Raw genomic sequence first — 14,542 nt, 5'->3', positions numbered from 1 at the left:
CTCCAAGGCGGAGAAACCACCCTAGAGGGAGGTGGGGGTGGCTCGCTGGAGGTGGCCACCCTCGTGCCACCCCAGCCACCCATCTGGTTGGCCATACGCCATCCCAGATGGGCGGGGGTGGTGGCGAGCCACCCCCACCTCTCTCTGGGGTGGTTTCTCTTTTTTGGAGGGTTGTCTTTTTAATTTATTTTAAAATAAATAAATAAATTTTTTTAATTTAAATTTGATATAATTTAGTGTGGTTGTGTTTGTTTTTGGGTTTTGATACTAGTAGATGCATGGCATACTTTGACCCTTAAATGCAAATGTCGGCTAGGATTTAAAAAAAAATGAGAAACTCATTTTTCAAGTAATGGGAGGGATCCGGATCCCATTGAAAGAGCTTTTTACTCTTTTAGGAGAGAAAAAAAAAAAATATAACAATAATAAATAACAAATAATTTTAATCATTTTATATTCTTAGGCCTCGTTTGGTTCGCGGAATGTCTAGTCCATTGGAAAATGATTAGCTACTACTGAGAATAGAAGAGTATGGAATAGATTAGTTATTCATATTCATTTGTTTGGTTGTAACGCTGGAATATACTAGCTAACTATATTCCTTCGTTTGGTACAATGCAATATGTTAGTGAATGGAATCATATTGTGATCAAATTTTCTAAAATACAATTATAATACAAATACAATTTATATTATTAAGAACTTTCATTTTTTTTAAAAAAAACATAAACAAATTTATTATAATTTCTTTTTTTTTTCTTTTTTGCTTTTTTCAATTATGCTACAAAATTATTTATATAAAAAAAATATAGTTGGAGAAAACAAAATCAAACTCAATCTTGAAATCAAAAAAATATAGTTGGAGAATGTACAGAGAATCAAAAAAAATCAAAAAAGAGATTATATATTTGTATTTTATAAAAACCTTGCAGATTCTGTTTCTCCGTCAAAGAAAAAAAAACTGAGAAAAAAGAGATACGGAGAAACAGAATAAAAAAAAAAAAAAGATACATAAATTAAAAAGAAAAAAGAAACGGAGAGAAGAAAATCAGAGAGAAACGATACAGATAATCAAAAGAAATAAAAAAATAGAATTAAAAAAAAAAAAACTGAGAAATGGTATAGAAAAGGGAGACGACATAGAGAAAAAAAAAATCATTTGCACTTGCAGAAAAACTGTACCAAAAGAATTAGAGATAAAATAGAAAGAGAGATAGAAAAAGAGAGAGAACGAAATATAGACGAAGAAAAGAGAAACGGAATATATATATATATATATATATATATATATATATATATATATATATATATATATATAAAAGAGAGAGAGAGAGAGAAATATAGAAGAATGAGAGAGAGAACAAAATTTAATCTCACAAGTGGAGTTTTTGTGGCAATTTACACAATTAATTTAATTCTACAGGAAATGATTAACTAAGCCACTCATTTTTTAGTAGCTTAACTAACCCTGTGTGTATGAGATTAGTAGTCTTATGAGAATAGACTATTTTCAGAAATAGAGTGTTAACTAGTCCAAAAAAAAGGTCTATTTCGCAAACCAAACGAGACCTTAAAATAGTTAAAACTACAATCACATTTATGTCTTGTAATAATATTTTTCAAGTAAATAAAATAATATATTCTAAAAAAGCGTTATCAAACATTTTCCGCTTGATAATTTCGTGAGAGTAAATGACCAAATTACCAAAGACCCCCGCACCGGATCTTTCAAAGCCCACCCAAAAGCACACTGATCCCCTCCCTCAAGCAAACCGCCCTTTATTACACACACACTTTCTCTTTCTCTCTGTCTCTCTCGGAAAACCTTGAAGAAAATGGGTCAGGCTCCATCTGGCGGGCTGAATCGCCAGAGCGGCGACCGCAAACACGACGACGGCAAAAAAAAGGAGAAGAAATTCGAGCCGGCGGCGCCTCCCGCCCGCGTGGGCCGCAAGCAGCGGAAGCAAAAGGGCCCGGAGGCGGCGGGCCGGCTCCCCAACGTGACTCCTTTGACCAAGTGCAAGCTCCGTCTCCTGAAGCTGGAGCGCATCAAAGACTATCTCCTGATGGAGGAGGAATTCGTGGCCAACCAGGAGAGGCTCAGGCCCCAGGAGGAGAAGAACGAGGAGGACCGCTCTAAGGTCGACGATCTCCGTGGCACCCCCATGAGCGTCGGCAGTCTCGAGGAGCTCATCGACGAGAATCACGCCATTGTCTCGTCCTCGGTTGGGCCCGAGTACTACGTCGGGATCCTCTCGTTTGTCGATAAGGATCAGCTGGAGCCCGGATGTGCCATTCTTATGCACAACAAGGTATGCTTTTGTTGCTGATTTTTTGTGATTTTCTTTCTTTTTAGCTTCAAATTGGCTTTAGAAGTTGTTGATATTGGAATTTAAGGATTCTGAGTTTGGCCAACTGTTTAAGGATCAAAAGGTGTTTACGGTGGTTATTGAAAGGTTAAACTCTATACATCAAACATTTAATATAGACTTCTATTGGAGTCACAGCCAGACGAGAAATGGATAGACACTGGAATGATGATAAAGGAGGACTATAGGTTTTGTTAAATGAGGGTTATTCGATATACCTCAATCTAAGTGGATCTTCATGTACGATCTCGTTAACTAGAGCTCTTCTTCGTCACCGAGGAGGCTACTAGAGTCTCCTTTACACACTTCAAATTCTAGGGCAAGTGATGATTACCTTAGAGATTTGAGATTATGATGCAGAGAGAGGAACAATATTTTTCGTAATTTTTTTGAGTGCTTTTCTATAACTTTTTTTTTTTTTTTTTTTAAGTAATGTTGTAGATAACAAAAGCGCAAGGGGTGCAACCTAGTATACATGAAGTATACAAGAGAAAGCCTAATTAGGAGAAGAAAAGGGAACAAGAAAATCGGAAAAACTAATTACTAACGGAGCTAACCAAGTAGCTGTTCAAGTGAAAAGAGTAAAGAAGGAAAAGGACGTGAGCTTCTACAAGGTCCTCAAAGTCCTCAAAGCATCTCACATTTCTTTCCCTCCATAAACATCACATAAGGCATAGGGGGACCATCTTTCACACAATAGCACTCCGAGGACAATGTAGAATCTCTCTATTAGAGTCGTATGAAGAGAGTATTTAGCAACTCAAAATAGAGGAGTCCTATTATAGTCCAAATTAGTGGGGAGTTATCAAATAACCATCTCACCTACTATTTGATAATTCTTAAAAGATCTCAATTTGAATTATCTTGATGAATAATAATTTATTAGAAAAGAAGAAAAGCTCTCGTACATGTAAGTTTGTAACCACCTTATTTGGGTCGAAATTCTAAAAGTTAACAAGATCTACCAGATTAGAGGAAGAGAAATTAGGAACAAAAGTTACAGCCCAATCCAAAAGGGATCTCAACAAGAGGGATTTTAATTGTAGCACATTAGACTCACGGTCCTTGAAAAGATGTCTATTTCTTTCTCTCAAAATGCTCCACATTAGTAAAGCAGGGATGGCTTTCCATATGGCCCTTTTGGATTGTCTTCATCTTTGCCTGTTCCAACATTGAAGTAGCTCTAGGATATTGTTAGGCATGGCCTACGACCAAATAAAATGAGAACCAAGTGCCATATCTCGTTACTAAACTCACAATAGATGAGGAGGTGGTTTACGATACACCAATTGACAAGGGTCACCCCGCTTCTTAAGGTTATCAATTGTAGGGATTTTACTCAAAGCTACTGCCCTAGTGAAGAAAGTAATATGAGGTGGAGCCTTCACCTTCCAAATGCTCTTCCAAGGAAAAAGGGAAGACTCAATTTGAATTATAAGTCCACTAACCCATGTGGACGCTCCACTGGTCAATTTAATTTCCATCTCACACTCAACCACATTGAGTACATTGTCCATACACTTTCTCCTCTTGATCTCTCATTCAATCATCTCTTCATACATAAAATGAAGTGTGTGACCTGAAGAGAAAGCATAGGGTAGGAGCGCTATATTAAGTCACCATCTAACTAACATAGCATACCACTCATTATATATCGTCCATGTCCCAAACTATGTGATCACACCAAATCAAGCATCTTTAATCCCTCATGAGTTTACAGCTCAAAGCAATGCTTGACCTTGTACCATCTAATATGCTCATGATTATATCAAAAATAAAACAGACAATTTTTTTTTATTTTTTTTTTATTTATTTATTTTTTTTTTATGAATAATAATATATTAAAAAGTGTAAGGCACTCCTAAGTACACAAGCAGTATACACAGAGGCTCCAACCCATGCTCTCAAACCCAAACCCCACAAAACTAAAACCCGACAAACCCAAAAACCACAAAGCAAAAGCCAAGACCCCTTGATGCCCTCAACGCTAGATGGCCTGAGACTTGCCTTTCCCCCGCCTAGAGGAAGCACCTTTCGCCTCGTAATTAATGGAGCAGTCTAAATTTAGGATCTCCCTTCTTCCCTTAACCTTCTGGGGAGTATACACTAGGTTAGAGGTCCCTTCTGCCCTCAAATCAAAAGCCCAAGTCCCTCTTGGATCCAACCTAGAGATAATTGTTGGCATGGATGGAGGAGGGACCATACTTGAAGCTACCGTGCTTTGACCCATGGCTACCGGCAACCAGGGGGTTAAGAAATCCACACTGAAGAAAACTTATCGCCGGTTAGGGGATCCCCCCCAAAATTGTGCTGCGCCATCACAGGAGAAGAAGTCGAAATTTGAGATTTCGACGTTATTTGGAGGGAAACCGGTGATGAGCTTGCATCTATGATGCCACCAGGCTCGCCGAATCAGACCCAACATAAAGCCCATCCAAAATCACTGCCATTGGAAGAACCTCCATCGAAGCCTCTGACGACCTATGGACCATACCAACTGCAACTACCGGAGTATACTCTGGCGAAGCCTTTGACAACATCATCGGTGACACTAGATCCAGGTCAGACCTATCCCTAATATTGGGGTTGGGCTTACGAGGTCGTTTGTAAGCAAGTTGAACTGTGGGCTTATACTTGCGGTTGGGCTTGTGCGCTCGCCAAAAAGCCGCATTGGGCACACAACCCAGCCCAAATTGTAACCCAAACCACACCAACCCAGCCCAAAATGAAGCCATCACCTGGTCCAACTCGGCTAACCCCTTCTCAAAGCTTCCCTTCCACGCCCAAAGGAGAAAAAATCGCACCCCCTTCTTGCTCTAAACAACCCTACCCCCATCTTCAGCATCTTGAGAAGAACCGGCTGCAGCATCTTCAACAAGTGCACCCAAGGGTTGAACCAATGTCTGCGTAGATGTCTTCTTTGCTTGTGGTTGAAGAAATACCCCCATCCCAAGACTAGGATCAGAAGGAGGACCTTTCATGGCTTCAAAGAAAGCAATAGCTTTGCTCAGCTCCCCAGAAAATCTACTCCATCTCCGCCCTTCACGACCTTCTGGTAGCAAAATGAACCCTCTTCGGCAGCCCATAACTTGAAATGCCACCTCCAAAAATCTCTCATCCCTGTTGCCTCCCCTCTTGACGGTGACGACATTAGAAGCCTCCGGGGTTGTTTTGACGAACTCCTCGGCTCCAGTACTCAGTAGCACCTCTTCAACCATCTTGATCAACTAGGCTACACACCTCAAGCCCAAGGAGACAACCCCAGTAAAACCTTTCTTCCTTTCCTCTAGCTAGAGCTCTGACTTACCTGTTTCCACCAAAAAGGAGAAGGATTTGGCCTCCACAAAGAAGCAATTCTCCATACCCAACCTCATGCAGCCAACCCAAAAGAAGAACGCTTCATCACCAAAGAAGATGAACACCCTGACACAAACCCCAGCAATGAAGACACCTTCACGATCTATACAAAACAGACCAAAGACGCTACTCTACTGCAAAAACTTGAACCCCGCAAAACGGCCGAGCGCCGATATGACGATATGAAGCAGAACCCTAGCGTGACGCACCTAGACGCACCACCGCTAGGGTAGAGAGAGAAAATGAGAACCGAGAGTAGAGGAGGTAGTTGCTTATTTAGTCCATGAATTAGTATCAATCAAATATGCACACAACCTGAATAGGGGTTAATAAAAAAGACATAATTGCCAGGGCTATGAGCCATAAAATAAAATAAAGGTGTGCTTCAAACAATTTGCCCCTGATACTCATGTCAATTCGTTTAGACTTGACTGCTCTCCTAGACATGCTCTGCGGGACCGTATTAATCATGGTCTTAAGATAACATACTAAAGTAGCAACATGGAGTGTAACACCCCCAATCCGCTAAGGTTAGATTTGTTAACCTAGAAGAATCAGAGGCTCAAAGGTCATAAATATGAACAACAAAGCAGTTATGAACATATTAAAATGCACGTCATAACTTGATAAAGTCATTTCATGAAAACAGTTCATAACATAGATAAAATCATAACCTTTATCAAAACTTAATGTAAAACATGTACGCAGAAGGGGTAAGGAATACCATTTATCTCTAAACTGCAGGTAGTTTGATCGATTTCTAAGAACCTAAGTCACAAGACTTGACATGTTAGCCCTAACTGCCTAAGCCTAAACAATTATAACCCTAGTTAAAAGTTGGCCCTAAACTAAGACATTTCTTGGCTTTCCCCCTCTTAAGGTTCTTTCTTGAAAATATGGGGTCATGGTTTAATTAGATTAAACCTCCTTTTTGGGGGAATCATTGCAAAAGCATTTTTTTTAGGCCTTCAAAATTTCTAAAACATTTTCTTCTATAAAAATGCTTTTTAGCCTATTTTATTTTAGAAACGTCCAAAACTTTCCTGAATTTCTTTAAAATTATTCATGGGCCTTCTAAATTGGGAAATCACCAAGATCAGTCCCCCTGGACCTTCTTCAAACTAAGTTCCACATTTTAAAGCCCAAAATCGCTTAATCGGGCTCAGCTACACACTTACTTAGTTTGAGCCCAATTAGCTACAAATGCCTCTTGCAGCCCATAACCTAAATTAATTTGATCAAACATGTGTTCTAAAATCTTTGTATGAAATTCATGCACTTTAATTAAATCAGTAGCTATGTGTGTGATTTTTCTTGAAAAGTCAATTCAATATGAATCCTAAGATTGCCTAGAATATGTTGAAATCAGTTACTTGACTAAAAACTTAATTTGAGGACTTTGGGAATGATTTCTTAGAGCATGTTTGAGATAGTGTTTGAGAAATAAAGCTTTTAATTCAAAAAAACCCTTTTGGCAAAAGCTTCATTTTTAAGCTGTTGCCAAAAGTGCGCTTTGGCCATTTTTTGGCTTTTGGACCCTTAAAAGCGCTTTCAATTTTTTTTACCAAACATGTACTTTTTTCTTCAAACGGATTTTTTGAGTGTTAAACGCATTTTTATGCCCTTCAAATGCACACCCAAACAAGCCCTTAAAGCATGTTTGAGATTGTGTTTGAGAAATACAGCTTTTATGTCAAAAAGAGTTTTTTGGCAAAACTTCATTTTTAAACTTTTGCCAAAAGTGCGTTTTGGCCATTTTTAAAATAAAAAAGTCAAATGCGTACTTTTTGAGTTTTTAATGAAACATTTTAGCTTTTTGTTTGGCACAACTTTTTAGGTACTAAAAATATTTTTTAAGCTCTTTAACGCAATCTCAAACAGGCTTTTAGCCTTTGGAGGTTCTGTACGGACCACTAAATCACACTTTAAAACAATTTTTGAAAGTTCTTTTGGTGATTCAAATGTTTCTAAAACATGTAGTCAGGCGTAGACTTGAAAATATCAATTTTGGGCACCGTATGGATTGGCCAGCCTATGGTCAAGTATTACATGATGTTTTTAATTCATACATAAAATCAATTTAAAAACAGAACATGAAATAAGGTTTTCATAAGGTGATACAAAACAACTTCTAGTTTGTACATAGTTAACATATAACAATATGTAAAAAACTTGGTTTAAATGATGTAAACCATTGAGAAATCATGAAAAATTTGATGATATGCTACTATCAAAAAAAGTATATGCTACTATCGTAGAAATCATGGGTTCATGAATCTTAATTGAAAAACAAACACAACTACATGCTTTACTATGATTTATCAAAAAACGTTTCATGCTCTATGAAAATTGACACCTCAAGTGGTAAGAGCCTTGGTCTTTGTGGTAGTCCATGAGATGTAAAGTTTGAATCCCCTTGGGTGCCAACAATTCCTTAAGGCTAGCCCGCCGGCAAAGCCGGAGTATTACCCGATCCGTGTGAATGGGGCGCTTTACACGGGTCCGAGGTTTACTTAATAGGGGTGGGTACACAATGTGGCCCTACCTAGGAGGGGTTCCTCGTTATTAAAAAAAAAATGACACCCGACTATTTTGAAAACTATGTTGTATGGTTCTAATCTTTGATAAATCATGTATGTGATGTATCATGCATGAGAAAATTTGTTTACATAAACGTTACCTTCCAAAGACCTTGTTTATGAAATAAAAAACAAAATGAGATCAATTTCACATATTTGAAGTGAACACAAGAAGCTATAATCATAATCATGCATAGAAGATTGAATTGAGATCAAAGGGTATTGAAAATTCAATTTGAGATTGAAACACTTGATGAGAAGTTGCTGTTCAACCTCCTCCTTGGTCACGTGATGAGAGAAAATTGAAGAGAAGTATAGTTTTCTCAAGTCTAGGAGGTAGCCAAATGGTACAGGGGCTAAAGGGTGTGTGTGCTCTTGAGAAAGTTGTCAAAAATTTGAGAGAATGAGGGGGCTATGGTGGCACAAAGCTATAAGGGGTCTTTTAGAGGTTTAGGGTTCTTTCCTTGTCTCCATAGGACTAGGTTTAAGAGACCAAAAAGAATTAAAAACTAACTTTCGGATTATTCGATATATACCTCAATCCAAGCGGATCTTCCACAAGTTGGATTCATTGCTTTTCTTACAGCCATGTCCAATGCACAACCTCATGAGTTAGAGCTCTTTTTTGTCACCTAGGACGCTACTAGTCTCCTTAGAATTTTCACTAGTGGGGAGTTATCAAGTAACTGCCTCACCCACTATTTGATATTCCTTAAGATTATCTCATTTTGAATTATAACTTCACTAACCCATGTGGATGCTCCATGGGTCAATTTAATTACCAACATGTTTAAATACCAATCACATCAATTATGTCTAGCTTGAAATTTTGAATGCTATTTTGTGTTGTTTACACTCTGTTCAGGTCCTTTCTGTGGTTGGGCTTCTTCAAGATGAGGTTGATCCTATGGTGTCTGTAATGAAAGTTGAGAAGGCTCCACTGGAGTCGTATGCTGACATAGGTGGGTTAGATGCCCAGATTCAGGAAATCAAAGAAGCAGTGGAACTTCCTCTTACACATCCTGAATTGTATGAAGATATTGGTATCAAACCCCCCAAAGGAGTCATACTATATGGGGAGCCTGGGACAGGGAAAACTTTGCTTGCCAAGGTGCATATTTATGTTATATATTTTAAGTTTGTGGTTGTCTGTGATCTTTTTTTCCCCATACTGCTTGTTAGTTTGACACAACCCAAAAAATAACCAGTATGGAAAAAAGAATCATATTCCTTTCACAATTTGTCAATTGTCTGATGTGATTTGATTATCTTTTGATAACGTAGATTTCTTCTTGTAAAAAAAAAAAAATACTTAAGTTGCATTGTCTCATAAAGTTTGCTGGAAGGGTGCCTTCTTCACATTCTTTACAATTAAAAACCTTCAGTTATTTATAGATGAATGATCTGTTGAAATCTGAAGGCAATATTTAGACTCTGGAATCCCGTTGCAAGAAAAGTTGAGCTTAGGTTACAAGGTTCAGCACACCTTTTTCCTCCATGCTGAATGTCATTTGTAGGTCAGATTTTTTTTGCATTAGTTTCATCATTATGTATTGCTTGTAGTAATTATACATACAATGTTGTGTACAATGATTTAGTTGGTGGTGTTTTAAGAAAGTTATTGTTATGAGGGGGGACAGAAAAAAGAATTAAGTTCAGGTATAAGTTGTATTATTCTTTTCCATGGGGTTTCAAATGTTAATGTACAAAGAGTTCATCAAGTTTGGGTATCAGTATCTTTTCAGGGGGTATCTTTTCTTTTCTTTATAGGATATCTTGGAATATGAGATTCTCATATTTGGTTTATTCCTAGGCATCCTATAAGAATTACTTATTCTTTTCAAAATATCTTACAGTACGTTTTGTTCAAATTTTCCTTACAATTTGCACGTTTTACTACCAATAAAAAGAAACACGTCTAGACCTTTATCTTATACATTTCATTTGTTTGAGCAAGTTTTTATATAAATGGCATGGACAACGCAAGAGGCTTAACGTTGTCATGGTTGGATATGAATAAGTTTTATTGGGACAAAAAATAAAAACATAGAGGTGTGTCTATACGAACCAAAATTAAACATCTCGCGCAAAAAAGAAATAGGAACTGAGATACTCCAGAGCTGCAAAACTGGGTATTTCACTACAAACTGCCTGATCTAGTTATTTATAACTTGTTCTCAAATTTAAAGATGTCTAGAAATTATTGTATTTTTTCTTTGTTTTAATCGAAAATGATGTTTTGTTTGCACATATGTTGGATATCAATCGGTATCCCATACGCATGTCAATGCCTGCAGAAACTTCTTCTAATTCCAATGAAATTCTTTAAGTCGTTGTAAAGTGCAATACAAGGATAATGTTGATGTCGACCGGTAAAAAATAGCATGACTAATGATTTTATCATAGAAAAAAGAAGTGACTAATGTTTTTACGCACTTTATATTTAGCAAAAAAAAAAAAACAAACATTTTCTCTTAATATTTTTGTGGACTGAATCCACCACAAAAATTTGAAAAGATAAAAAATAATCTTCTATTCGGGACACATGGATTTTGTTGTGAATATTGCCATCTACAAGTTGGATAGTCAGTTTGGCTCTTGCTTTCAGATTGTGATGGAATGTCATATCCCTTTCTCCGTGGTATTCAATCAACATTTAAAACGTGCAAGTTGACTATCTGCATGGAATTCAGTCACCATGGATTTTCCTACATATTAAGCCATTTTAGATGTTGCTTGGGGACTCTGATTATGCTCTTATATTGTATTTCAGGCAGTGGCTAACTCAACAGCGGCGACTTTCTTGCGTGTGGTCGGAAGTGAGTTAATTCAGAAATACTTGGGTGATGGGCCGAAATTAGTCAGGGAACTCTTTCGAGTTGCGGATGACCTTTCACCATCAATTGTCTTCATTGATGAGATTGATGCAGTAGGCACAAAAAGGTACTGTAGTTAATGTAGCACTGTCATATTTCGTGTATGCAAGCCCTGCTTTTGATCTCATTATTATTTATCTATGTTTCCCAGGTATGATGCACATTCAGGTGGTGAACGTGAGATTCAAAGGACTATGCTAGAATTGCTGAACCAGTTAGATGGTTTTGATTCAAGAGGAGATGTCAAAGTAATTCTTGCTACGAATAGAATTGAAAGTCTTGATCCTGCCTTGCTGCGTCCTGGTCGAATTGACAGGAAGATTGAGTTCCCTCTGCCCGACATAACAACAAGGAGGCGCATTTTCCAGGTACTTTGGGTAAAACACTTGTAGAAATGGACTACCATTGTGAATATATAGTCTTATCGCAATATGTGTTTGATTTTTGGAACGCAGATTCACACATCAAGAATGACTTTGTCAGATGATGTCAACTTGGAAGAGTTTGTGATGACTAAAGATGAATTTTCTGGGGCTGATATCAAAGCAATTTGTACTGAGGCTGGCTTGCTTGCTTTAAGAGAGCGCCGTATGAAGGTGACACATCTACTTTATTACCTTCTTTGTCCCAACACTTGCATGCTTGAAAATCAACTTGTTCTGGACCTCTCCGCTCCCGCCAACCCAATAAAAAAAGTGACATGGAACTTATCATTACCTGCAAGGCTGAATCTATTTGATGTTTCATTTCACATTCATGGTGTACACTTGATTTTGCAGCATGTGCTTCAATACCTGCTTGTGTAAAGTAGCAACTCTTGCAGACATGAGCGCATATATTTTGAAGTCTTCATTTTTTTTTCTTCTCATCAATTTCTGAAGTTTTAATAGCTGCCTATCTTCTATTGTTGAACTCATATGTTATGCCGTTTTCTGGGCATTAGTCTCCACAAAGTATGCTTTTGCATTTTTGGGTCTGCATTATCACATATCAGCTGATTGATTTATTACGTCTTCTTGGGATTAGCTCACTTTAATTGTTGACACCTCTTGCATTTGCTTCAGGTAACACACGGAGACTTCAAGAAAGCCAAGGAGAAGGTGATGTTCAAAAAGAAAGAAGGGGTGCCAGAAGGCCTCTATATGTAAAAGACTGGCTAGTTCTGTCAATGGCGGACAAACATGTGCAACTTTGTTCTCTAGCTGTTGGAGTCAAATTACATCAACTTTAACATGAATTCAAGAGCGATATTGGATAATGTGGCAATGTACACATCTAGGCTTTTTTCAATTTCAGGTCATACAACATTCATCACCTTAGGATATCACCTAAGAATTCTAAATTAGGGGGTTCCAATTGGAGAAATTTACTGGTATTCTTGTTGCAAGGAAACTCGTGATACATACCTCATTCTATTGAATAATGCTAGAAGGAAGACACATGATCTTTCAAAATTAATGTGGCCTTTTTTTTTTTTTTTTTTTTTTTTTTGAATGGACATCTGTAAATTTCATTGATGAAATATAAAAAACATACAACTCTTACAACACAGAGCATAAAGTTCTGAGAAAAAGCATAGCCAAATGTTGTAAAATTACAAAGTTATAGATACAATCATAAAAATTTTACAATCAAGTACATATCTATGACTTCAAGCTTCCGTTAATCAATGTACAATTACGGTTAAGGAATAGATTTAGGATATGGGTAGCTTAAATGCAAAAAAAAAATTAAAATCAAAACAACAAAAAAACTAAAAATCCAGCCAAGAGAGATAAACCTCTACACCAATCTACTCATCCTTGGCCCGAAGGTTAGGAGACAATTCCATCCTCAACCCGAAGGCCAGGACAAAAAGAAAAAAACTAAAAATCTAGTTGTGAGAGATAAACCTCCAAATCGATCTACTCATCCTTGGCCCGAATGTCAGGAGAGAATTTCATCTTCGACCTGAAGGCCAAGACAAAAAGAATAAAAAAGAATAAAAAAAAAAAAAATCTCCACAAGCAGCAATGAAAGAGCACGGCATGGTAGACATCTCCAAGAAGACACGCCTTGGCTGATAAAGACGATCAAATTTAAGGTTGAAAAAACTAAATCTAGATCTAAAGCAAACCCACTAGAAACGGAGAACCAATGAGACCACAAAGAAGACACCGAACACTGCTAGGGAAGGAGGAGGAGGGAAGATCTAGATTCTCTTTGATTTCTTCTTTGGTGTTGTTGGGAGGAAGAGGAAAATAGAGTTCTAGAGAAAAGGCAATCTCTCTCTCTCTAGACTTTTGTTTTCAATCTGGAGAAAAATAAAATAAAATTAATGTGGTTTTTAAAATTATCATAGATCAAAATTTAAATTAATAATCATATATCATAAATTCAATAGTAATTTTAAAAATGTCATTTTTGAAAAAACATAAAAGAAGATTTAATTTAATTTTTTTTATTAATATTTACTCAATTGTATCCGCGTAGTTGTGGGTAGGGCTGTAAACGAGTCGAGCTTGAGCGAGTCAGGGCTGTCCAAGCTCGGCTCATTTAAAAATTTCATGAGCTCGAGCTCGAGCAGAGCTCATGCCGAGCTCCAAAATTTAAGCTTGGCTCGGCTCACTAAGGAAAATTCCTTGTGCGAGTCGAGCTCAAGCTCGCCTAGTAGCCGAGTTGAGCCGGGCGAGCCGAGCCGAGTTGGCTCAACTAATACAAACTTTTTTTTAAAAAAAAAAAAAAAAAATTTAACTTAAATGACTCATCTTCCAAATGAGACAAATTATATTAGTAAAAACGTTTTACTTCCCAACCAACAAATTGAGGGCAACTTTGATAAAAAAAACCGTTTATTATATATACAAATTATCTAACATTTTTTTTTTATATTGACCAATTAGCTCTCTCTATATATAACTAAACCAATTAACTAATTAGTTAACTTAGCTTAATACACAATACACTAGTTAACTATAAATAGTTATAAATGATATGACTACATTATTAATATTTTAACTATATATATTTAGTATTTATGCTACATACTATATAAGCATAAATACTATTTATAATATATAAACTATTTAATAAGTTATATATATATATATATATATATATATATATATATATATATATATACGAGTCGCGCTAATAAGCGAGTTGAGCCCCTATATGAGTATGTTCACGAACTTTAAATGAGCGAGTCGGGTTTTATACGAGTATGTATTGTTTAACAATCGAGTATAGTTTCGTGTCCACGAACGGCTCATTTAATAATCGAGTCGGGCACGAGCCGAGCTTTATTGAATCGATCCCGAGCGAGCTCACGGGTGGCTTTGTTCGTTTACAGCCCTAGTTGTGGGCAAATAAGCCTCACGTG

At 37.0% G+C, this 14,542-nt stretch overlaps 1 protein-coding gene across 1 annotated transcript; it reads left to right on the top strand.

Annotated features, from left to right (window-relative positions):
* The first annotated feature begins 1,765 nt into the window (after nucleotides 1–1,765).
* On the top strand, nucleotides 1,766–12,639 carry LOC132189868 (26S proteasome regulatory subunit 4 homolog A). The gene is made up of 6 exons (XM_059604685.2): nucleotides 1,766–2,312; nucleotides 9,171–9,416; nucleotides 11,079–11,248; nucleotides 11,333–11,549; nucleotides 11,637–11,777; nucleotides 12,246–12,639. Exons 1-6 carry the CDS (start codon nucleotides 1,836–1,838, stop codon nucleotides 12,327–12,329), a joined length of 1,335 nt encoding a protein of 444 aa, XP_059460668.1. The 5' UTR covers nucleotides 1,766–1,835; the 3' UTR covers nucleotides 12,330–12,639.
* Nucleotides 12,640–14,542: the final 1,903 nt, after the last annotated feature.

This window comes from Corylus avellana, chromosome 9, assembly GCF_965113065.1.
Source record: "Corylus avellana chromosome 9, dhCorAvel1.hap1.2, whole genome shotgun sequence".
Classification (NCBI taxonomy): domain Eukaryota; kingdom Viridiplantae; phylum Streptophyta; class Magnoliopsida; order Fagales; family Betulaceae; genus Corylus; species Corylus avellana.
The sequence above is the reverse complement of the archived record's forward strand: the minus strand, read 5'-3'. Positions and strand labels throughout refer to the sequence as shown.